At 37.2% G+C, this 24017-nt stretch overlaps 1 protein-coding gene across 2 annotated transcripts in view; it reads left to right on the top strand.

The window, feature by feature from the left end:
• The window catches only part of LOC128690882 (calcium-activated chloride channel regulator 2), a 645439-nt gene that overhangs the window by 579498 nt on the left and 41924 nt on the right, over positions 1-24017 (top strand). For both annotated transcript variants that reach the window (XM_070088300.1, XM_070088299.1), the window contains exons 6-8: positions 7907-8032; positions 9610-9756; positions 18267-18494. In XM_070088300.1, coding sequence (XP_069944401.1) covers positions 7907-8032; positions 9610-9756; positions 18267-18494 — 501 coding nt within the window. The remainder of the gene's footprint in view (positions 1-7906; positions 8033-9609; positions 9757-18266; positions 18495-24017) is intronic.

Here is a 24017-nt window from a genome sequence, read left to right as displayed (position 1 = left end):
CCTCCGGTAGACCGTGTGTTAAATATGCAGCAAACACTTATCCGTTCTCGTCAGGAGGCTCCTTCATCAGAGGATCTTACTGACGCTGGCAGCACCACTTCCTCCAGCTCTTTGTAAAGCACTTGTGTATTCCCACACTATCTGTTTACCGTCTGCCCAGTGTAGCGTGGTGACTGCATGCGGACGTTTATTGTTTAACAGCGGGTCGACCTATATACACAAACTGAGATTCTAAAAGGCCTTGAATTACAAAGGCCTTTCATATAAGCTAGGACTCGTATCTAAGTTTCAGTACTGCCGTACGTTATCCCATGACCAGCGAAATGACTTCTTTTTCTCTCCACTAGCGATGAACATCAACAAGCGATGTTAAAGTTTAAACCTCGTTTCAAAATAAAATCTGTCGAGTGCTCTGGAACACTTTTTCTGAGTTTACTGGAAACCAACTAAGAAACTGTAAAACAGGTGCAGTTATTTACGAGATCTTAAGGCTACCAGTCCCATTAAATATAAGAGAGGGTGTCGCTTAATTCCAATAGGAATCGTTTAATGGAATAGCTGAGCGTTTTCGTGGCAATCGATTTCAGGGGATCTTCGTATTAATTTATTTTCTGACAGATGAAGGAAGGTTGGTCTGGGCAAGATCACACACGTTGTGAGAAAATAATAGACCTCTAGATCACCTATAATCTGTTCCAGTCTCTATAATCATTTAGTTTAATCCTCGTGGATTGTGGCCGTGGTGATGATGACTGTCTTGATGGACGATATTGTATTAGACTTGGAAGGTTTGAGGTCAAGTTTCAAAGATTCTTCTTTTTGTAACTACAAGAGCTAAATGCGTAAGCGATCATATATATATATATATATATATATATATATATATATATATATATATATATATATATATATATATATATATATATATATATATATATATATATATATATGTATACATATATATATATATATATATATATATATATATATGTATATATATATATATATATATATATATATATATATATATATATATATATATATGTCGTGCCGAATATGTAAAACTGGTCAATTAGCAAGAACTCATTTAAAATTAAGCCCTTTTTAAAATTTTCTCCTATACGTTTAAAGATATATTTTTTTCATTAATGTTGATGTAAAAATTTATAACTTTGCACCAAAAGAATCTTAGAAAACTTACCTAACCTTATTATATCAAGAACAATTTATTTTAACCTAACCCAACTAAATATATTTTAGATTTGTTTACAATAATTTAATACTAAACAAACACAGTGAAATATATTTTTTTCGTTAGGTTCAGAATGATTTTGGCGAAATTATTGCATACACAAATTTTCACTTGTCCTATATGGCATGATGAGCGTTGATATTTAAGCCAAGATGGCAAGTTCTGCCTATTCTGCACGACACACACACACACACACACACACACACACACACACACACACACACACACACACACACATATATATATATATGTCGTGCCGAATATGTAAAGCTGGTCAATTAGCAAGAACTCATTTAAAATTAAGTCCTTTCTAAAATTTTCTCTTATACGTTTAAAGATATATTTTTTTCATTAATGTTAATGTAAAAAATTTTAATTTTGCACCAAAAGGAACTTAGAAAACTTACCTAACCTTAATATAACAAGAACAATTTATTTTAGTCTAACCCAACTAAATATATTTTAGATTTGTTTACAACAATTTAATACTAAACAAACACAGTGAAATATATTTTTTTCGTTAGGTTCAGAATGATTTTGGCGAAATTATTGCATACACAAATTTTCGCTTGTCCTACATGGCAAGATGAGCGTTGCTATTTAAGCCAAGATCGCAAGTTCTGCCTATTCGGCACGACATATATATATATATATATATATATATATATATATATATATATATATATATATATATATATATAAGATTTTTTCCAGTAGAGCTGATATCATTAGTAATTAATAGAGATTAATATGATGGAAAATTAGTGAGAGAAAACGTGTTTATCGCTAAATACAAATTGGGTGTTTTCGAGGCCCTGTTGCTCGTTGCCCAATGAAAACCCAGATTAAAAGTGCGATTCCCTTGTGTAATAAGGGTTAGGCAGTTGGTGGTTTCGAAAGCAATGACCGTTCAGACCTTTATTCATATTTATATATATATATATATATATATATATATATATATATATATATATATATATATATATATATATATATATATATATATATATATATATATATATATATATATATATATATATATATATATATATATGTAATGATATAATGTTAAGTTTGATCCAAGAGCATAGTTAACTCTAGTTTATTGAATGAAGAACTTTTTACCAGCACCAAAAAACGCAACTTGAAGGAAACTATTGGAAAAAACAGTTTATTGGCACAAACAATAAGGTTTGCTAACTTTGTTGTGAATATATGATCTTTTTTCCTTTGGTAGAACATTGTATGCAAATTACATTAAGTTTCGTCCCATAACGTTCAACTGTGGAAAATATTATACCAAGGCTGGGCTAAAAGTGTATGGAAGAGTTCTGGCAGGGGAGGTTATGTTGCAGGTGTAGTGGTGATGGTAGTGATCCTGGTGGTGATGGTGGTGGTGGGGTGGGAAGTGGTAATTGTGGTAGTTGTGGAGGTACTGCTGATGGTGGTGGTAGAGATAGGTAATGGTGATGAACATGGTGGATGTAGTACAGCGGCTAGGTTTTGGTGATGGGGACGTTGGTGGTAATTGTGGTGGCGTTGGTGATAGTGATGGGAATAGGGGTGTGGTGGGTGATGTTATATTTTTTTATACTACCTGGAGTTTACCTGGAGGGAGTTCCGGGGGTCAACGCCCCCGCGGCCCGGTCTGTGACCAGGCCTCCTGGTGGATCAGAGCCTGATCAACCAGGCTGTTACTGCTGGGTGCACGCAAACCAACGTACGAGCCACAGCCCGGCTGATCAGGAACCGACTTTAGGTGCTTGTCCAGTGCCAGCTTGAAGACTGCCAGGGGTCTGTTGGTAATCCCCCTTATGTATGCTGGGAGGCAGTTGAACAGTCTCGGGCCCCTGACACTTATTGTATTGTCTCTTAACGTGCTAGTGACACCCCTGCTTTTCATTGGGGGGATGTTGCATCGTCTGCCAAGTCTTTTGCTTTCGTAGTGAGTGATTTTCGTGTGCAAGATCGGTACTAGTCCCTCTAGGATTTTCCAGGTGTATATAATCATGTATTTCTCCCGCCTGCGTTCCAGGGAATACAGGTTCAGGAACCTCAAGCGCTCCCAGTAATTGAGGTGTTTTATCTCCGTTATGCGCGCCGTGAAGGTTCTCTGTACATTTTCTAGGTCAGCAATTTCACCTGCCTTGAAAGGTGCTGTTAGTGTGCAGCAATATTCCAGCCTAGATAGAACAAGTGACCTGAAGAGTGTCATCATGGGCTTGGCATCCCTAGTTTTGAAGGTTCTCATTATCCATCCTGTCATTTTTCTAGCAGATGCGATTGATACGATGTTATGGTCCTTGAAGGTGAGATCCTCCGACATGATCACTCCCAGGTCTTTGATACACTGTAAATACTTACGGTTTTACGGTTATGTTATTGTAAACTTATCTAAAATACATTTAGTTTGATTAGACTAAATTAAATTGCGCTTGTTATAATAAGGTTAGGGAAGTTTTCTAAGGTTCTTTTGGTACAAAATTATTAATTTTTACATTAACATAAATGAAAAAAATATATTTCTAAGCGTATAAGAGAACATTATAGAAAGGATTTAATTTTAAACAAGTTCTTGCTAATTGACCAATTTTACCTATTCGGCACGACATATATATATACATATATATACATATACATATACATATATATATATATATATATATATATATATATATATATATATATATATATATATATATATATATATATATATATATATATATATATGTATGTATATATATAGAAAGTTGTATTAAGCAAGTCCATGGTCGACAGGAATATAATTGAATCTTGTTTCATAAAAAGCAGTTTTGACAATAATATGAATATTTCCTTTGGTTTATATAAATTAGATCTATTTATAATTAATAGAATTTGGGAAGAATTTAATAATACATTGGACAAATAATAAATTTTGAAATTCTTAATTCTTGGGTAGAATAGTTTGTTGGTGGGTTGTGTGAAGGACCTGTCTAGTTGGGCCAGTGGGCCTGCTGCAGTGTTCCCTTTCTTATGAGTCGCGTGTCAGGTGTTGCTTTGTTGTGGGATGTGATAGTGAGGTGTGGGCTAGACCCTTTTTTGTTTAATGGTTTGTTTGGTAGGCTGTAAGCGGGTGGTTAATGATACGTCTTCGGAGTCTTCTTACTTTATTGTTAAGTCGTGGTGGGTACACAGGCTTGTGTGTTGTGCCCATGGCCCGGGCAGGGCCATCCCACGAGAGAGAGCTAGGTGTGGGCCTTGTGTCTTCCTGCTAGGCCGCTGTGTGAGTGAGAGTGAGGCAAGGGCAGGCAGGCTGAAGTGGCAACGCCTATAGGCGGCAGCACCAGCATGGCGCAAAATATGAACTAAGCTGGCAGACAGCATGGGCTGTCTGTGCAGACAGTACAGGCTGTCTACATATGCTCGGCCACCTACCGCGCGTCGTCCTGACGCGACAATACTGGTGGTAAAAGAAACTCGGTCTCTCTCTCGTAGGAACAGGGCACAGAACACAAAATGAAAACATATATATACATAAGGACATGGAAAAAAAACTTCCTACAGGTAGGGAAGAAAAAAACGTGTGTGTGCTAAACATCGTGGTCATAGGCAGTGAGCGTCGAAGGGCATCACTGCACGCCTTCCTGCGTCTGGACAGATACTGCAACACAGGACACATCGCTGCGGCTGAGCTGTGACGTAACAGGGTACTGTCTCCTCTAGAACGGTGAAGCAGTCATCGTAGGAGTCACTGCAGGTTTTCACTCAACCTGGGGCACAACATGCTGGTGCCCTCGAGTGAGGCGTCGACAAAACTCGGCAACTGGGCAGGACTTCTGGCAAGCGACTCAGGAGGACACTTCTCGACTGGTACTGTCGCTGGGCTGTCACTGCCGGCGAGCGTGGAGCGAGTTGTGGAGCGAGTCGTGGCAGAGACGACTGGGCGAAACATCTGGGAATCGTAACCAGACTGCAGTGAGAGAGCTAGCAGTCAGTGACATCTTCTTTATGTAGGCTGCTCACTGAAGCTTGTGACACGAGGCTGACACGGCGCCTGCCGACAGGCCTAACTGCGGCTTGACGAGTGTCATTCTCTTGGCAGTTGGAGTTATAGCAGAGGTTAGTCTAAGCGTCCCCAATCTTGTTTCTCTACATATAACTGCATTCTGAAGGTCTGGAGGTGAAGTGAAACAAATCTCGATGGGAATCGTAGCAGGTACAATTCTGCAGAACATAACGAGCGACGAGCATAAAAGCTTTCTCTACAAGGGGGCTCGGTCACTCGGGGGTTCGGTCACTCGGGGGCTCGGTCACTCGGGGGCTGACTTGACATCAGCTGTCAAACGTACTGGTCACACGGGTGACTTAGCACAGTGGTGCTACTCAGGTCTGGCTCAGACCTCACTGGACACACGGAAACTACACACACCCGCGGTACACTAACATGTGAGAACACTGACTGAGAGGAATTAATTAACACACGACATATATTTTCTCTCAATCTTTTCGACAATATTGAAATAATTACTAGAAACAATCGATGTGACATCATGTGATGTCAGGCGTGATGTCGCGAGGTGACGTCAGCAGCACTGTGACGTCAGCAGACATCTCGAGGTGACGTCTGGCAGACATCGTGACGTCATGAAGTCGGGGAGCATCGTCGGTGACGTTAATGTGATGCGGGCAGCAGACCACAGCATGTGGCCTGGGATATCTGGCTCGGTAACTCACGTGGTTTGTAGATCCACGTGACATCGTCCACACCCACGTGGCGTCGGGATTCACGTGGCGTCGTGATCTACGGGGCATGCTGATCCGAGTGGCCTCATGCACTCGGATACACAGCTCTGGCAATGAATCACACGAAAAACAGCAGAAAACACAGCAGAGGGAGTGGGCAGTGGTGAGTGGTGTATGGTAGTGTGGTGGCGAGGAGCGTGGATGAGTGTATGGCGAGGGAGCATCTGGCCATTCCTCCTCCTCCCACCCACAAACACAGGGAAACACACTGGACTCAGAAATCACCAAGAAACTCACATCTGGCTTGCTGAAACAGCTGTGCTGAGCTGAACAACAACAGCAACATACAAGTGACGCTGAACACGTGACTTGAGAAACAGCGTGGGACGCTGTAGCGTGGGGTCACTGGGACGCCACTTACAATTCTCGAAGAAATTCGGTAAATTTCGGCTGGATCCTGCTTGTACTTGTGTCTGGATGCTCAAACGTGCAGACACGACATCAGGATAACTCGTAGAGACGGATGCTTGTTGTGTAGGAGGATGAAGTGAACAACTTCATTCCTTCCTTCCTCTCTCTGGGCAAACACACTGCTGCGACCACCGCTGCTAGCAATGTTTCATGAAATTATTTGGTAGGCTGTAAGCGGGTGGTTAATGATAGACGTCTTCGGAGGGCTTCTTTTTTTGTTATGTCGTGGTAGATACACAGGCTTGTGTGTTATGCCCATGGCCAGGGCAGGACCATCCCACGAGAGAGAGCTAGGAGTAGGCCTTGTGTCTTCCTGCTAGGCCGCTGTGTGAGTGGGAGTGAGGCAAGGGCAGGCAGGCTGAAGTGGCAATGCCTATAGGTGGCAGCACCAGCATGGCGCGAAATATGAACTAAGCTGGCAGACAGCATGGGCTGTCTGTTTAGACAGTACAGGCTGTCTACATTATATGCCTTCCTTTGATTCATTACTTTCATTGTTCCTTGATAATGTGAGTAGTCACGAAAGTGCTTGGAATTTCTCTATTCTTTCGCAGTGGTTGTTTTGCACACACACACACACACACACACACACACACACACACACACACACACACACACACACACACACACACACACACACACATACATATATATATATATATATATATATATATATATATATATATACATATATATATATATATATATATATATATATATATATATATATATATATATATATATATATATATATATATATATATGTATATATATATATATATATATATATATATATATATATATATATATATATATATATATTTATATATATATATATATATATATATATATATATATATATATATATATATATATATATTTATATATATATATATATATATATATATATATATATATATATATATATATATATATATATATATATATATATATATATATATATATATATATATATATATATATATATATATATATATATATATATATATATATATATATATATATATATATATATATATATATATATATATATATATATATATATATACATATGTATATACAGTCACAATGAAATATATATTTTCGTTAGTCTTCAGAATAAATTTTGTGAAATTATTGCATACACAAATTTTCGTTTGCCATATTTGGCATGAAGATCTTTGATATTTAAACCAAAATCTCAAGTTTTACTTATTCTGCACGACATATATATATACTGGAATATCTTCTGCACAAATTATCTGTTTGTATTTTGCTTGCTCTCGGATGTTATTAAAGTTAATCAGCTGATTCTTTGATTAATTTTATTAATACTGTTCTTCTCTTCACTCCCATTTCTTCTTAATCATCATCATCTTCCTTTTCTTTTTCATTTACCATTCTTTCTTCTTGACAACGTGAGCGGAAGTTCTGACATCCGGTCTTCTTTCTTCTCAGCGTCGCTGGGAGTTCGTCCGCAAGGCAGTGCGTCGGGTGGTCGTGTACGACTTGCCAAATGGAGCCCAGGTCGCCGTGGTCGTCTTCAATGCTGAGGACAAGGAGGCGGCCCCACTCTCCACTGTGGTAAATATTACATTGTTCCACTATTATGCATGAACACACAGCGGACAAAGACATGTTGTAGAACAAGCTTTCACCGGGACAACGTTTCGCTCTGTGTATAGCTTTATCGGCCCATGAAGCTCCACACAAAACTGAAAGTTGTATCACACAGTACACACAATGATTACAAACTTTAATGACTTGGCGTGCTTTTGGAATGTGAGAAAGGTAACATTTATATGGGGATTCCCGGAAATCAGTTGACAAGGACTGAAGTTCTGGAGATAATAAACACAGTACTTACGTTTTGAAGTACTGGGGATATTACAGCTTGGTGGGGCATCTGTACTGTAATGTCGGCGAGACTCTGGCAAGACGGTGATGGCGTGAGTAATGGTGAAAGTGTTTCCTCTTTCTAGGGTCACCCTGCCTCGGTGGGAAACAGCCAGTGAGTTAAAAAAAAATACCGAGTCTGGAACAATTCATAAAATACTACTTGTACTAGTACTACTACCACTACTGCTGCTACTACTACTATTACTACTAACTCCCCCCGTTGTTTTCTGTTTCTGTGACCATAATGTCGAATGAGCATGTTGTATTATACAGGACTACAAGTTTCTATGAATGGTCATCACATTGTATTATACAAACACACAGTTATGAATGAATATCTCGTTGTATACATTATAGATGACGCCAGAGATATGTGAAGAATGAATTCGAAGATAAACATCTAACATGATGTATGGCCAAGACGTCAAGTTATTCACGCAAGTCATTGTCATTTGCTGTATGAAAATAATAATAACACACTAATTTACAATACAAGAATCATTTTCACATGCAAAATATTAGAGTAAATTTATTTCTGCCAGTCATGAATAACTATTTGCGAAAAGAATTGTTTTTTCTTTAATCTGAATTGTAGAAGATTCGCTGTGAATTGATTAATACAATATATTGCCTTTTTTAAAACAGTCATTATAAACTGAACCAACAAAAGGCTCATTGTAAATCGATAAATGAAACTAATCATTTTAACTTGATTTACAGAAGAATCATTGTACATTTTTTTTATAAAGGAGACTTTTTTATTTTATGAAATCAATAATTGTAAACTGATTTTGAATCACAATTCTTTAGCCGTAAAAAATACTATAAAAAATATTAGTGAATAATGAATAATTTATTTGTAAATGGAGCAGTGTCAATATTTTTGTATGAATAACTGTAGTTTATAATCTGATTTATTAGTTAATGGCAGTGTATTTAATTTTTAAATAACGAGTTAATAAAATATAAAAAATAGAGAACTTATAGAAATAACCTCAGGTATAAATTTATTACACTGAGACGATCTATACATGAATTACAATATCTTCATTTTCCTACTAATAATAATTCTCAGAATTATTATTAGTACCATACACACACACACACACATATTTATATATATATATATATATATATATATATATATATATATATATATATATATATATATATATATATATATATATATATATATATATATATATATGTATTACAACTGCCTTTATCAACAAGATTCTCTTACATGTCTTTGTATCATCCAGCTTGAGTCGACTGTATCGGACCTCCGGGAGAGAGTGGGTTCGTCGCTGCCCAGGAATCCGTCCAACGTAAGGGAGAGTCAAGCCTGCGTCGCCTGCGGCATCAGGAGGGCAGTGAGAGTGCTGGAGGAGGGAGGAGCTCCCCCACAGGTATGTCTTTCCTGTAGGAGCAGTAGGACGATGGAAAGGAAGTTTAAAGATGAGATAGGAAGGGAGGGTGGTAGGGAGGGAGGAAGGGAAGGAGAGAGGGAAAGTGGGAGGGATGGAGGAAGGGAGGGAGGGAAGGAGGGAGGGAGGGAGGGAGAGAGTAAAAATTATAGCAAGTTCCAACATTGGCTCAGAGACTAAGAACGAATTTCATATATAAAAAAACTCTAGTTATCGTTCCTAGAGGTTAGAAGAAGGGGTAAAATAGATCTCTAAAGAGTCAGACGAAGAAAGAGGCAGAGTACAGGGGGCACAGATGGAAGATAGAAACAATAATGTTCTTAGGAATGTCAGGAATGAACTTCGTTCTGAGGGTAGTTAGAAAGAGTAAAGATTCCACATACGATTTTAAGAACAGGCACGAAAGGCCTCATGTGTCCAGGAATTTAGTGTGACCGTTCTTAAGTAACTAAGACGCAGGCCTAAGAACCAAGAATAGCCTTTCACAACAAATGTTCAAACACACACACACACACACACACACACACACACACACACACACACACACACACACACACACACACAAATCCCTCTGTCCAGGCCCACATGTATAAACGAGGCAGTAGGAATACACATGGGCGTGTCGACGGTGAGAGCAGAGGACATATCACTCATATTAGAAGGCGAGCCAGCCCACAGGGACACGATATTGCACACTGCCTGCGGCATTGTCTCCAGCGGCCTCGCTCTACCTGCCTGTTACCTCTCTCGCTAATATGGTCATTAGCAGCTCAACTCTCCTGTATTTAGTCAACCTGGTCTCCAAACAGAGCGTTCGCTTTCGCAGGCGATACAGTGGGTCGATTTCTGAGCTACGAGCTACACAAGTACTATGTATATGATATTTATTTTAGATTAGGTTAGACAAGATTATATAAGTACAACTTAAATCAACTCGTACATTGTACAGATAATTCCATTAGAGAAATTAAACTCATCACTGCTTCAAGTGTTGGTATCTCTCACTCACTGCTCAGGAGTACCGTGTTAGTACTCCCTCGCTCTCTGTTCAGGAGTACAGTGTTAGTAAACCCTCGCTCACTGTTTAAATGTACACAATTTTAATATTTGAATATTCATTTAAAATACGACAGGAGAAATAGATTAATAGGTATGGATAATTTGATCTATTCAGAAATATTGAATGATAAACAGATAAGTAAGAAAGGCGATGGTATAAAGAGACGCAGGGAGAATAGATGTTATATGCAATGTTTGAGGTTGTATGGCGAATAATAAGAGAGAGAGAGAGAGGGAGGAAGGGAGGTGGAGAGAGAGAGAGAGAGAGAGAGAGAGAGAGAGAGAGAGAGAGAGAGAGAGAGAGAGAGAGAGAGAGAGAGAGAGAGAGAGAGAGAGAGAGAGAGAGAGAGAGAGAGATCCTTCATTCCTAGCATGACTCGATTCTGGAACTTGTTCGAATAGCATAACAACATCGACGAAATAAAGTCAGTTAACCAAATGAAATCTGTGGCCCACAGCTGGCACCAGCTTCATTCTGTTCTACATTTGTATGTTTCATAAAAATAAAGATATAATATAGATTATGTCAGGTATATTTTTCAGATGAGCTGAGGTACGTAACAGCTCTTAGCTTGTAAATGGAGGTGGGAACTCTTAACCCTGTGAGAACTCTTGTGTAAAAGAGAGAAATGAGTGACAATAAACTACAACTTGAACCTTAGAGTGAAATATAACAGAGTAAAAAAATCAAGACATTAAAAAAGAATAATAATCTTTACCTGTCCCTTACATGTTGCTATTATTGCTGATGCTGTTGTTGTTGTTACTGCTGCTGCTGAAAGTCACCACCATACAACGTCAGATCACTATATTACACACACCCACCAACTATTCTTTATCCCTTCCGAATGAGTCACGCGGATTTACCTCATTCCAATAATAAAATAACTGTTTACCGGGAGCGTGTGTTCTCCCACCTGACGTCCAGCTATTATACCATAACCCATGATAGCCACCGTACCGTGTTTCATCCTGTATATAGGTTATCACGGCTCACTCATTATCTATATTGCACTTCATGGAGAGCTCCAGTAAAATAGCTATACATTGCAGTTTGCGAGAATCTATGAGAATGTTCAGCGGGAATTAATTTTTTTTACCAGTGCATAGCATGTAATAATACCATAAGGGAAATTAGCCTCTGCGTGTATTTCACATTATTAAACTTACGGAATATGTAGAGAATTTTAATATCGAAAGTGCTTATATTGTGGACTAGGCCATATTCCTCGTAATACCAACTGGTAATTATGTAGTTTTTTGCAGGGTAGGTTGTAAGTTTTATGATATTTATTAATTTTGTTTTTACTCTTCAAAGTGGTATACAAAAAACATGGTCAGTAATAAAAGTTGCAAGGGTAGTAGATCGGTATGATAGATGCAGCATTAACGGTGTAAATGTCGTGCCGAATAGGTAAAATTGGTCAATTAGCAAGAACTCTTTTAAAATTAAGTTCTTTCTCAAATTTTCTCTTATACGTTTAAAGATTTATTTTTTCATTTATGTTAATGTAAAAAAATAATAATTTTGAACCAAAAGAACGTTAGAAAACTTACCTAATCTTAATATGACAACGCAATTAAATTTAGCCTAATCCATTTAAATATATTTTAGATAATTTTGCAATAATCTAATAATACACAAACACAATGAAACATTTTTTTTCGTTAGGCTAAGAATGATTTTTGCAAAATTACTACATATACAAATTTTTGCTTGCCTTACTCGGCAAGAAGAGCGTTGCCATTTATGCCATGATCGCAAATTTTACCTGTTCGGCACGACATACTCACACACACACACACACACACACACACACACACACACACACACACACACACACACACACACACACACACACACACACGCTAAGATAACAGGGATATCTTGCTACTCCTACTTACACTTTGGTCACACTTCACAGACACGCACATGCATATATATATATACATACATCTAGGTTTTTCTCCTTTTTCTAAATAGCTCTTGTTCTTTTTTATTTCTTCTATTGTCCATGGGGAAGTGGAAAAGAATCTTTCCTCCGTAAGCCATGCGTGTCGTATGAGGCGACTAAAATGCCGGGAGCAATGGGCTAGTAACCCCTTCTCCTGTATACAATTACTAAAAAAGAGAAGAAGAAAAACTTTATAAAACTGGGTTGCTTAAATGTGCGTGGATGTAGTGCGGATGACAAGAAACAGATGATTGCTGATGTTATGAATGAAAAGAAGTTGGATGTCCTGGCCCTAAGCGAAACAAAGCTGAAGGGGGTAGGAGAGTTTCAGTGGGGGGAAATAAATGGGATTAAATCTGGAGTATCTGAGAGAGTTAGAGCAAAGGAAGGGGTAGCAGTAATGTTAAATGATCAGTTATGGAAGGAGAAAAGAGAATATGAATGTGTAAATTCAAGAATTATGTGGATTAAAGTAAAGGTTGGATGCGAGAAGTGGGTCATAATAAGCGTGTATGCACCTGGAGAAGAGAGGAATGCAGAGGAGAGAGAGAGATTTTGGGAGATGTTAAGTGAATGTATAGGAGCCTTTGAACCAAGTGAGAGAGTAATTGTGGTAGGGGACTTGAATGCTAAAGTAGGAGAAACTTTTAGAGAGGGTGTGGTAGGTAAGTTTGGGGTGCCAGGTGTAAATGATAATGGGAGCCCTTTGATTGAACTTTGTATAGAAAGGGGTTTAGTTATAGGTAATACATATTTTAAGAAAAAGAGGATAAATAAGTATACACGATATGATGTAGGGCGAAATGACAGTAGTTTGTTGGATTATGTATTGGTAGATAAAAGACTGTTGAGTAGACTTCAGGATGTACATGTTTATAGAGGGGCCACAGATATATCAGATCACTTTCTAGTTGTAGCTACACTGAGAGTAAAAGGTAGATGGGATACAAGGAGAATAGAAGCATCAGGGAAGAGAGAGGTGAAGGTTTATAAACTAAAAGAGGAGGCAGTTAGGGTAAGATATAAACAGCTATTGGAGGATAGATGGGCTAATGAGAGCATAGGCAATGGGGTCGAAGAGGTATGGGGTAGGTTTAAAAATGTAGTGTTAGAGTGTTCAGCAGAAGTTTGTGGTTACAGGAAAGTGGGTGCAGGAGGGAAGAGGAGCGATTGGTGGAATGATGATGTAAAGAGAGTAGTAAGGGAGAAAAAGTTAGCATATGAGAAGTTTTTACAAAGTAGAAGTGATGCAAGGAGGGAAGAGTATATGGAGAAAAAGAGAGAAGTTAAGAGAGTGGTGAAGCAATGTAAAAAGAGAGCAAATGAGAGAGTGGGTGAGATGTTATCAACAAATTTTGTTGAAAATAAGAAAAAGTTTTGGAGTGAGATTAACAAGTTAAGAAAGCCTAGAGAACAAATGGATTTGTCAGTTAAAAATAGGAGAGGAGAGTTATTAAATGGAGAGGTAGAGGTATTGGGAAGATGGAAGGAATATTTTGAGGAATTGTTAAATGTTGATGAAGATAGGGAAGCTGTGATTTCGTGTATAGGGCAAGGAGGAATAACATCTTGTAGGAGTGAGGAAGAGCCAGTTGTGAGTGTGGGGGAAGTTCGTGAGGCAGTAGGTAAAATGAAAGGGGGTAAGGCAGCCGGGATTGATGGGATAAAGATAGAAATGTTAAAAGCAGGTGGGGATATAGTTTTGGAGTGGTTGGTGCAATTATTTAATAAATGTATGGAAGAGGGTAAGGTACCTAGGGATTGGCAGAGAGCATGCATAGTTCCTTTGTATAAAGGCAAAGGGGATAAAAGAGAGTGCAAAAATTATAGGGGGATAAGTCTGTTGAGTGTACCTGGTAAAGTGTATGGTAGAGTTATAATTGAAAGAATTAAGAGTAAGACGGAGAATAGGATAGCAGATGAACAAGGAGGCTTTAGGAAAGGTAGGGGGTGTGTGGACCAGGTGTTTACAGTGAAACATATAAGTGAACAGTATTTAGATAAGGCTAAAGAGGTCTTTGTGGCATTTATGGATTTGGAAAAGGCGTATGACAGGGTGGATAGGGGGGCAATGTGGCAGATGTTGCAAGTGTATGGTGTAGGAGGTAGGTTACTGAAAGCAGTGAAGAGTTTTTACGAGGATAGTGAGGCTCAAGTTAGAGTATGTAGGAAAGAGGGAAATTTTTTCCCAGTAAAAGTAGGCCTTAGACAAGGATGTGTGATGTCACCGTGGTTGTTTAATATATTTATAGATGGGGTTGTAAGAGAAGTAAATGCGAGGGTCTTGGCAAGAGGCGTGGAGTTAAAAGATAAAGAATCACACACAAAGTGGGAGTTGTCACAGCTGCTCTTTGCCGATGACACTGTGCTCTTGGGAGATTCTGAAGAGAAGTTGCAGAGATTGGTGGATGAATTTGGTAGGGTGTGCAAAAGAAGAAAATTAAAGGTGAATACAGGAAAGAGTAAGGTTATGAGGATAACAAAAAGATTAGGTGATGAAAGATTGAATATCAGATTGGAGGGAGAGAGTATGGAGGAGGTGAACGTATTCAGATATTTGGGAGTGGACGTGTCAGCGGATGGGTCTATGAAAGATGAGGTGAATCATAGAATTGATGAGGGAAAAAGAGTGAGTGGTGCACTTAGGAGTCTGTGGAGACAAAGAACTTTGTCCTTGGAGGCAAAGAGGGGAATGTATGAGAGTATAGTTTTACCAACGCTCTTATATGGGTGTGAAGCGTGGGTGATGAATGTTGCAGCGAGGAGAAGGCTGGAGGCAGTGGAGATGTCATGTCTGAGGGCAATGTGTGGTGTGAATATAATGCAGAGAATTCGTAGTTTGGAAGTTAGGAGGAGGTGCGGGATTACCAAAACTGTTGTCCAGAGGGCTGAGGAAGGGTTGTTGAGGTGGTTCGGACATGTAGAGAGAATGGAGCGAAACAGAATGACTTCAAGAGTGTATCAGTCTGTAGTGGAAGGAAGGCGGGGTAGGGGTCGGCCTAGGAAGGGTTGGAGGGAGGGGGTAAAGGAGGTTTTGTGTGCGAGGGGCTTGGACTTCCAGCAGGCATGCGTGAGCGTGTTTGATAGGAGTGAATGGAGACAAATGGTTTTTAATACTTGACGTGCTGTTGGAGTGTGAGCAAAGTAACATTTATGAAGGGATTCAGGGAAACCGGCAGGCCGGACTTGAGTCCTGGAGATGGGAAGTACAGTGCCTGCACTCTGAAGGAGGGGTGTTAATGTTGCAGTTTAAAAACTGTAGTGTAAAGCACCCTTCTGGCAAGACAGTGATGGAGTGAATGATGGTGAAAGTTTTTCTTTTTCGGGCCACCCTGCCTTGGTGGGAATCGGCCGGTGTGATAATAAAAAAATAAAAAATATATATATATATATATATATATATATATATATATATATATATATATATATTTCCTTAAGGGAAAACTCAAGGTTCACCCCGGAGCTGAATATTTTCTACTCCTACCACTCCCTATATTCTATATTCTATGTGAACTTTATTTATAGAGAGAATACATTGACAAAAAACATAAAAAACACAAACATGAATACATTACATTGGTACAATATATATATATATATATATATATATATATATATATATATATATATATATATATATATATATATATATATATATATATATATATATATATATATGTATATATATATATATCGTGTCGAATAAGCTTAAATAGCAACGCTCCTCTTGCTATATAAAACAAGCGAAGGAGGGGTGTTAATGTTGCAGCTTAAAAACTGTAGTGTAAAGCACCCTTCTGGCAAGACAGTGATGGAGTGAATGATGGTGAAAGTTTTTCTTTTTCGGGCCACCCTGCCTTGGTGGGAATCGGCCAGTGTGTTAATAAAAAAAAGTAATATATATTCTGACTACTATCTCTCTACATGAGTATAAACTAAGAAAAACATTGCTTATTCAAAGATGGTGGTATATATGTCAGTATAAATACACTTTCAATTTACTTTAATTCCTCTATTCGGTAATAAAGTATTCTTTACCATTGGTACACAGGTGACATGCAGCCTTCATGAAAATCGTACAGTGGATAGGCTTTAGACCAACTAATTAACTGGACGTAATATAGCTTCATTATCCATGCTTTTGCTTACATTAATGTAATGAACCTTAAATATGTCGAATCTTGCCTCGATCCTCTTAATATCTAATCTTTTCTTATTTTTCCTTCTCTTATTTGTCTCCTGAAAATTTAAGCTGAGCATATTTGTATATAAAATAAAATTCCTTATGCAATTGTTCTTAATGCATATTTTTTTCCATGTGGATAAGGGCTATTAAACCCTTTAATCCAGTTCAATGTATAATTTCTGGAAGATATAAAAGAAGAATTTTGTACTTAGTGTGAATGGGAACGGCAGATGATCTAAAAAAATAAGGAAATGTGTTAGAATCCTTCCTTTTATAAAATACCAGGAGCTAGAGGGTGGTAACTCTTGCAACATTTATGTACGGGAAACACAGTTCTTGCATTTTGAAGGATGGAGTGAGGATGTTGCATTTAAGAGGATCATTAGAATTACGATGTTATCACACTTCTTGCCTGACCGTGTGTGTGTGTGTGTGTGTGTGTGTGTGTGTGTGTGTGTGTGTGTGTGTGTGTGTGTGTGTGTGTGTGTGTGTGTGTGTGTGTGTGTGTGTGTGTGTGTGTGAACTCACTGGTCTTACACATAGCCCCAATGATAACATTACAAAACAATATCAAACATATTTCTACATTCATATCATAAAAAACCTAATTTTGCTAAGCACTCATGTGGTTGTAACCCGGTGTCACACTTTCCTTACATTTCTTTCCCAGACTTGGCTCTACAGTGAATTAAATTAACTTAAGTTTCTTTGCACTCTACATAGCATGGAAGTAGTACTGCGCATACGTAAATTACATTCATTTGTCTTTTTGGCCACAGTGTTAACAAAGATAGGAAGGGAAAGGATTATTTTAGCATTTTGTCACATTTAATTGTTTAGTTAAAATACGTAAATTATCATACTTTTAACTCAATTTTCACACTAAATTATCACAGTTTTAGCGAGGTATAGAGTTAGTGATTCATAAGAGTAAATGTCGGAGCCATTTTGTGCTTTATTTTAGGGGAATATTTTAGTCACATAGTGACCTTTGGTACATATAATCAATAAAAAAAATAAATATCATTTGTATTACACAAACTTTCTGAACGATTTCGGAACCCAAAAGAATTACTTAAGTCAATTTATTTATAACCCTAACTTACGTGAAGCCTTGGTAAGAACAAACATTACTTAAACTATTTTACCTCTCATTCTCGTGGAATATATTCAGGCTTTTAGTTTCTTATATTGTTTACCTCTGTTAGCAAAACACACACATACGTCCACTCATACTAAAAAAGCCTTAAAAAGCAGTTTTACAAGTGGTGTTACTGTGACGGGCTACGCAGGCAGCCAACATAGTTCTGGTAACGAGTGGAGGTGACGGCAGGGAGAGCGAGGCAGAAGAAGTGCAACGTCTGGTGCAGCGATACGGCCTACGGCTTCTGCTGGTGCTGTACCCGCTGGCGGAGCGCCCTGGTTTACCAGCGCCTCCACATGCCCTCGTGCCCATTGCAAGAGAGTCTGGAGGAAGCGTCTTCACCGTCATGGATGAAGGTGTCGGCAACGACTCGAAGGTGAGTCGTGATCAGAGGCAATTTATTTTTTTTATGACTTCGAAAGGCTCACTCTTCCCTTAGTTCCCGTCAAATGGGGGTGCATTGAAAGGTGTTAAGGGAGAAGGGGGTCTTGCCCCAAAGAAGTGAAGCTATCCTCTTTCATCGCGACAAATCTTGTTATCTCCCAGTCCCAGGCAATGTGTGAACCTTACGGTTCTAACGCTCAATTGTAATAATAATAATAATAATAATAATAATAATAATAATAATAATAATAATAATAATAATAATAATAATAATAACAATAATAATAATAATAACAATAATAATAATAATAATAATAATAATAATAATAATAATAATAATAATAATAATAATAATGGCGGTAAATAGTACATATTTTCGTTGCATTATCCAATAAAAATAACACGGGAAGGAGTATTAAAATTTACCTGTTTACTAACAGTGTTTGAGTTGAGGATGCTTCCACCCACGCTTGTGCGTGACTTTCACTGCCAACACGAGAACATATCAAAGGTAATATCGACATTACGATGAATAATGACGTCATAAGGGATATTGAAGTAAAATTGAATACTGACGTCAAAAATATTATTAAAGCCACACGTAATATTGATGGTGTGCTGGCATGGGATTTTCGCTTTAACAGTTGGCAGCTGGGTCACAGTTAGAGGCATCTGTTGACTTTTCCAGTTTCTGTAAATAGCTGATATGAGATTTTTTTTTTAATTCTTATTTACGACTACAATAATAAATATTAATACATGTCACACCTAATAAACCGAATTAGCCTTTTATGAATTAATAAATATATATTTTTTAATTATTGGAAATGGTGTAAGATTATTTAGTTCTGAGCCAAACCTAACTTAAAAACGTCATATATGTCACATCAACATCACATCGATGGCTAAGTGGTCTAGGACGTCTCCCAATTTTGTCAGGCCAGTGCTATTTATTTATATCTACATATGTATATATATATATATATATATATATATATATATATATATATATATATATATATATATATATATATATATATATATATATATATATATATATATATATATATATATGCAATAAGATCACAGTAAACAGGTGATTTCAAAATATCAAGTTCCTTGATAATGTGAGTAGTCACGAAAGCGCTTGGAATTTCTCTATTCTTTCAGAGTGGTTGTTTTGCATATATATATATATATATATATATATATATATATATATATATATATATATATATATATATATATATATATATATATATATATATATATATATATATATATATATATATATATATGCAATAAGATCACAGTAAACAGGTGATTTCAAAATATGCAAAACAACCACTCTGAAAGAATAGAGAAATTCCAAGCGCTTTCGTGACTACTCACATTATCAAGGAACTATGAAAGTGAAGCATCCAAGGAAGCTATATAAGGGGTCGGCCAGCACCTCACTATCAGATCCCACAACGGTTAAACACGTGACGCGCGGCGAGCCAACTTGGATAGGTCCTTTGCAAAACTCACCCCCAAGCTATTTATTTGTCCAGTGTATTATTAAATTCTTCCCAAATTGTATTAATTATATGTGTCTTACCTAACAACCTGTCGGTATTTTATACCATTTTAATGTTCAATTATATTCCTGTCGACCATGGACTTGCTTGATACTACTTTCTCAACTTTTTGAAAATCAATTGGATGGTTAAAATCTCTTACATGAATAAATAGAGCATTGGAATCTTGTCCAGTTCTAATGCTATATTTATGTTGTTTTAATCTTAGTTCGAGATTTTTACCAGTTTGACCGTAATAAACTTTATCGCAAATTTTACAAGGAATCTTATAGACACATCCATCAGCATTTTGGGGGGAATTCTTAATCAAAAGTTTTTTTTTTTTTTTTTTTTTATTTTTTACTGTATCAAGATTTTTGAATACAACTTTAATATTAAAAGTCTTAAGAAGAGAAGGCATATCAACCAAGTTTTCATGGTAAGGGAGAACCAACATATTTTTAGTTGAATAAGGCTGGTTGCCCTTTTTTGGATTATAAAAAGTGTTCCAAGCAACTTTAAAAGATTTATCAATTACATTTCTTGGGTATTTTAAATCATTACCTATTTCATAAATTTTGGATATTTCATAAATTTCTCTTCTTAAGACTTTTAGTATTAAAGTTGTATTCAAAAATCTTGATACAGTAAAAAAAACTTTTGATTAAGAATTCCCCCCAAAATGCTGATGGATGTGTCTATAAGATTCCTTGTAAAATTTGCGATAAAGTTTATTACGGTCAAACTGGTAAAAATCTCGAACTAAGATTAAAACAACATAATTATAGCATTAGAACTGGACAAGATTCCAATGCTCTATTTATTCATGTAAGAGATTTTAACCATCCAATTGATTTTCAAAAAGTTGAGAAAGTAGTATCAAGCAAGTCCATGGTCGACAGGAATATAATTGAATCTTGTTTCATAAAAAGCAGTTTTGACAATAATATGAATATTTCCTTTGGTTTATATAAATTAGATCCATTTATAATTAATAGAATTTGGGAAGAATTTAATAATACACTGGACAAATAAATAGCTTGGGGGTGAGTTTTGCAAAGGACCTATCCAAGTTGGCTCGCCGCGCGTCACGTGTTTAACCGTTGTGGGATCTGATAGTGAGGTGCTGGCCGACCCCTTATATAGCTTCCTTGGATGCTTCACTTTCATAGTTCCTTGATAATGTGAGTAGTCACGAAAGCGCTTGGAATTTCTCTATTCTTTCAGAGTGGTTGTTTTGCATATATATATATATATATATATATATATATATATATATATATATATATATATATATATATATATATATATATATATATATATATATATATATATATATATATGTATATATATATATGTATATATATATATATATATATATATATATATATATATATATATATATATATATATATATATATATATATATATATATATATATATATATATATATATATATATGTATATATATATATATATATGTATATATATATATATATATATATATATATATATATATATATATATATTATTTTTTTTATTATCGCACTGGTCGATTCCCACCAAGGCAGAGTGGCCCGAAAAAGAAAAACTTTCACCATCATTCACTTCATCACTGTCTTGCCAGAAGGGTGCTTTACACTACAGTTTTTAAACTGCAACATTAACACCCCTCCTTCAGAGTGCAGGCACTGTACTTCCCATCTCCAGGGCTCAACTCCGGCCTGCCGGTTTCCCTGAACCCCTTCATAAATGTTACTTTGCTCACACTCCAACAGCACGTCAAGTATTAAAAACCATTTGTCTCCATTCACTCCTATCAAACACGCTCACGCATGCCTGCTGGAAGTCCAAGCCCCTCGCACACAAAACCTCCTTTACCGCCTCCCTCCAACCTTTCGTAGGCAGACCCCTACCCCGCCATCCTTCCACTACAGACTGATACACTCTTGAAGTCATTCTGTTTCGCTCCATTCTCTCTACATGTCCGAACCACCTCAACAACCCTTCCTCAGCCCTCTGGACAATAGTTTTGGTAATCCCGCACCTCCTCCTAACTTCCAAACTACGAATTCTCTGCATTATATTCACACCACACATTGCCCTCATGCATGACATCTCCACTGCCTCCAGCCTTCTCCTCGCTGCAACATTCATCACCCATGCTTCACACCCATATAAGAGCGTTGGTAAAACTATACTCTCATACATTCCCCTCTTTGCCTCCAAGGACAAAGTTCTTTGTCTCCACATACTCTTAAGTGCACCACTCACCCTTTTCCCCTCATCAATTCTATGATTCACCTCATCTTTCATAGACCCATCCGCTGACACGTCCGTAAGCCATGCGTGTTGTAAAAGTCAACTAAAATGCCGGGAACAATGGGCTAGTAACCCCTTTTCCTGTAAAGATTACTAAAAAGAATAAGAAGAAGAAAATTGTCAAAGTGGGAAGTCTGAATGTGCGTGGATGTTGTGCAAATGATAAGAAAGAGATGATTGTGGATGTTATGAATGAGAAGAAGCTGGATGTCCTGGATTTAAGTGAAACAAAGCTGAAGGGGGAGGGAGAGTTTCAATGGAGAGGAATAAATGGGATTAGGTCAGGGGTTTCAAATAGAGTTAGAGCTAAAGAAGGAGTAGCAATAATGTTGAAGGATAAGCTATGGCAGGAAAAGAGGGACTATAAATGTATTAATTCAAGGATTATGTGGAGTAAAATAAAGATTGGATGAGAAAAGTGGGTTATAATAAGCGTGTATGCACCTGGAGAAGAGAGAAGTGTAGAGGAGAGAGAGAGAGATTTTGGGAAATGTTGAGTGAATGCGTGGGGAGTTTTGAATCAAATGTGAGAGCAATGGTGGTTGGGGATTTCAATGCTAAAGTGGGTAAAAATGTTATGGAGGGAGTAGTATTTAAATTTGGGGTGCCAGGGGTAAATTTAAATGGGGAGCCTTTAATTGAGCTATGTGTAGAAAGAGATTTGGTAATAAGTAATATATATTTTATGAAAAAAGAGGATAAATAAATATACAAGGTATGATGTAGCACGTAATGAAAGTAGTTTATTAGATTATGTATTGGCAGATAAAAGGTTGAGGGTAGGCTCCAGGATGTACATGTTTATAGAGGGGCAACTGATATATCGGATCATTATTTAGTTGTAGCTACAGTTAGAGTAAGAGGTAGATGGGAAAAGAGGAAGGTGGCAACAACAAGTAAGAGGGAGGTGAAAGTGTATAAACTAAAGGAGGAGGAAGTTCGGGTGAGATATAAGCGACTATTGGCAGAAAGGTGGGCTAGTGCAAAGATGAGTAGTAGGGGGCTTGAAGAGGGTTGGAATAGTTTTAAAAATGCAGTATTAGAATGTGGGGCAGAAGTTTGTGGTTATAGGAGGGTGGGGGCAGGAGGAAAGAGGAGTGATTGGTGGAATGATGAAGTAAAGGGTGTGATAAAAGAGAAAAAGGTAGCTTATGAGAGGTTTTCACAAAGCAGAAGTGTTATAAGAAGAGCAGAGTATGTGGAGAGTAAAAAAAAGGTAAAGAGAGTGGTGAGAGAGTGCAAAAGGAGAGCAGATGATAGAGTAGAAGAGGCACTGTCAAGAAATTTTAATGAAAATAAGAAAAAAATTTGGAGTTAGTTAAACAAGTTAAGAAAGCCTAGGGAAAGTATGGATTTGTCAGTTAAAAACAGAGTAGGGGAGTTAGTAGATGGGGAGATGGAGGTATTAGGTAGATGGCGAGAATATTTTGAGGAACTTTTAAATGTTAAGGAAGAAAGAGAGGTAGTAATTTCATGCACTGGTCAGGGAGGTATACCATCTTTTAGGAGTGAAGAAGAGCAGAATGTAAGTGTGGGGGAGGTACGTGAGGCATTACGTAGAATGAAAGGGGGTAAAGCAGCTGGAACTGATGGAATCATGACAGAAATGTTAAAAGCAGGGGGGTATTTAGTGT

The sequence above is a fragment of the Cherax quadricarinatus genome, chromosome 24 (assembly GCF_038502225.1).
Source record: "Cherax quadricarinatus isolate ZL_2023a chromosome 24, ASM3850222v1, whole genome shotgun sequence".
NCBI classification, from domain to species: domain Eukaryota; kingdom Metazoa; phylum Arthropoda; class Malacostraca; order Decapoda; family Parastacidae; genus Cherax; species Cherax quadricarinatus.
The sequence above is the reverse complement of the archived record's forward strand: the minus strand, read 5'-3'. Positions and strand labels throughout refer to the sequence as shown.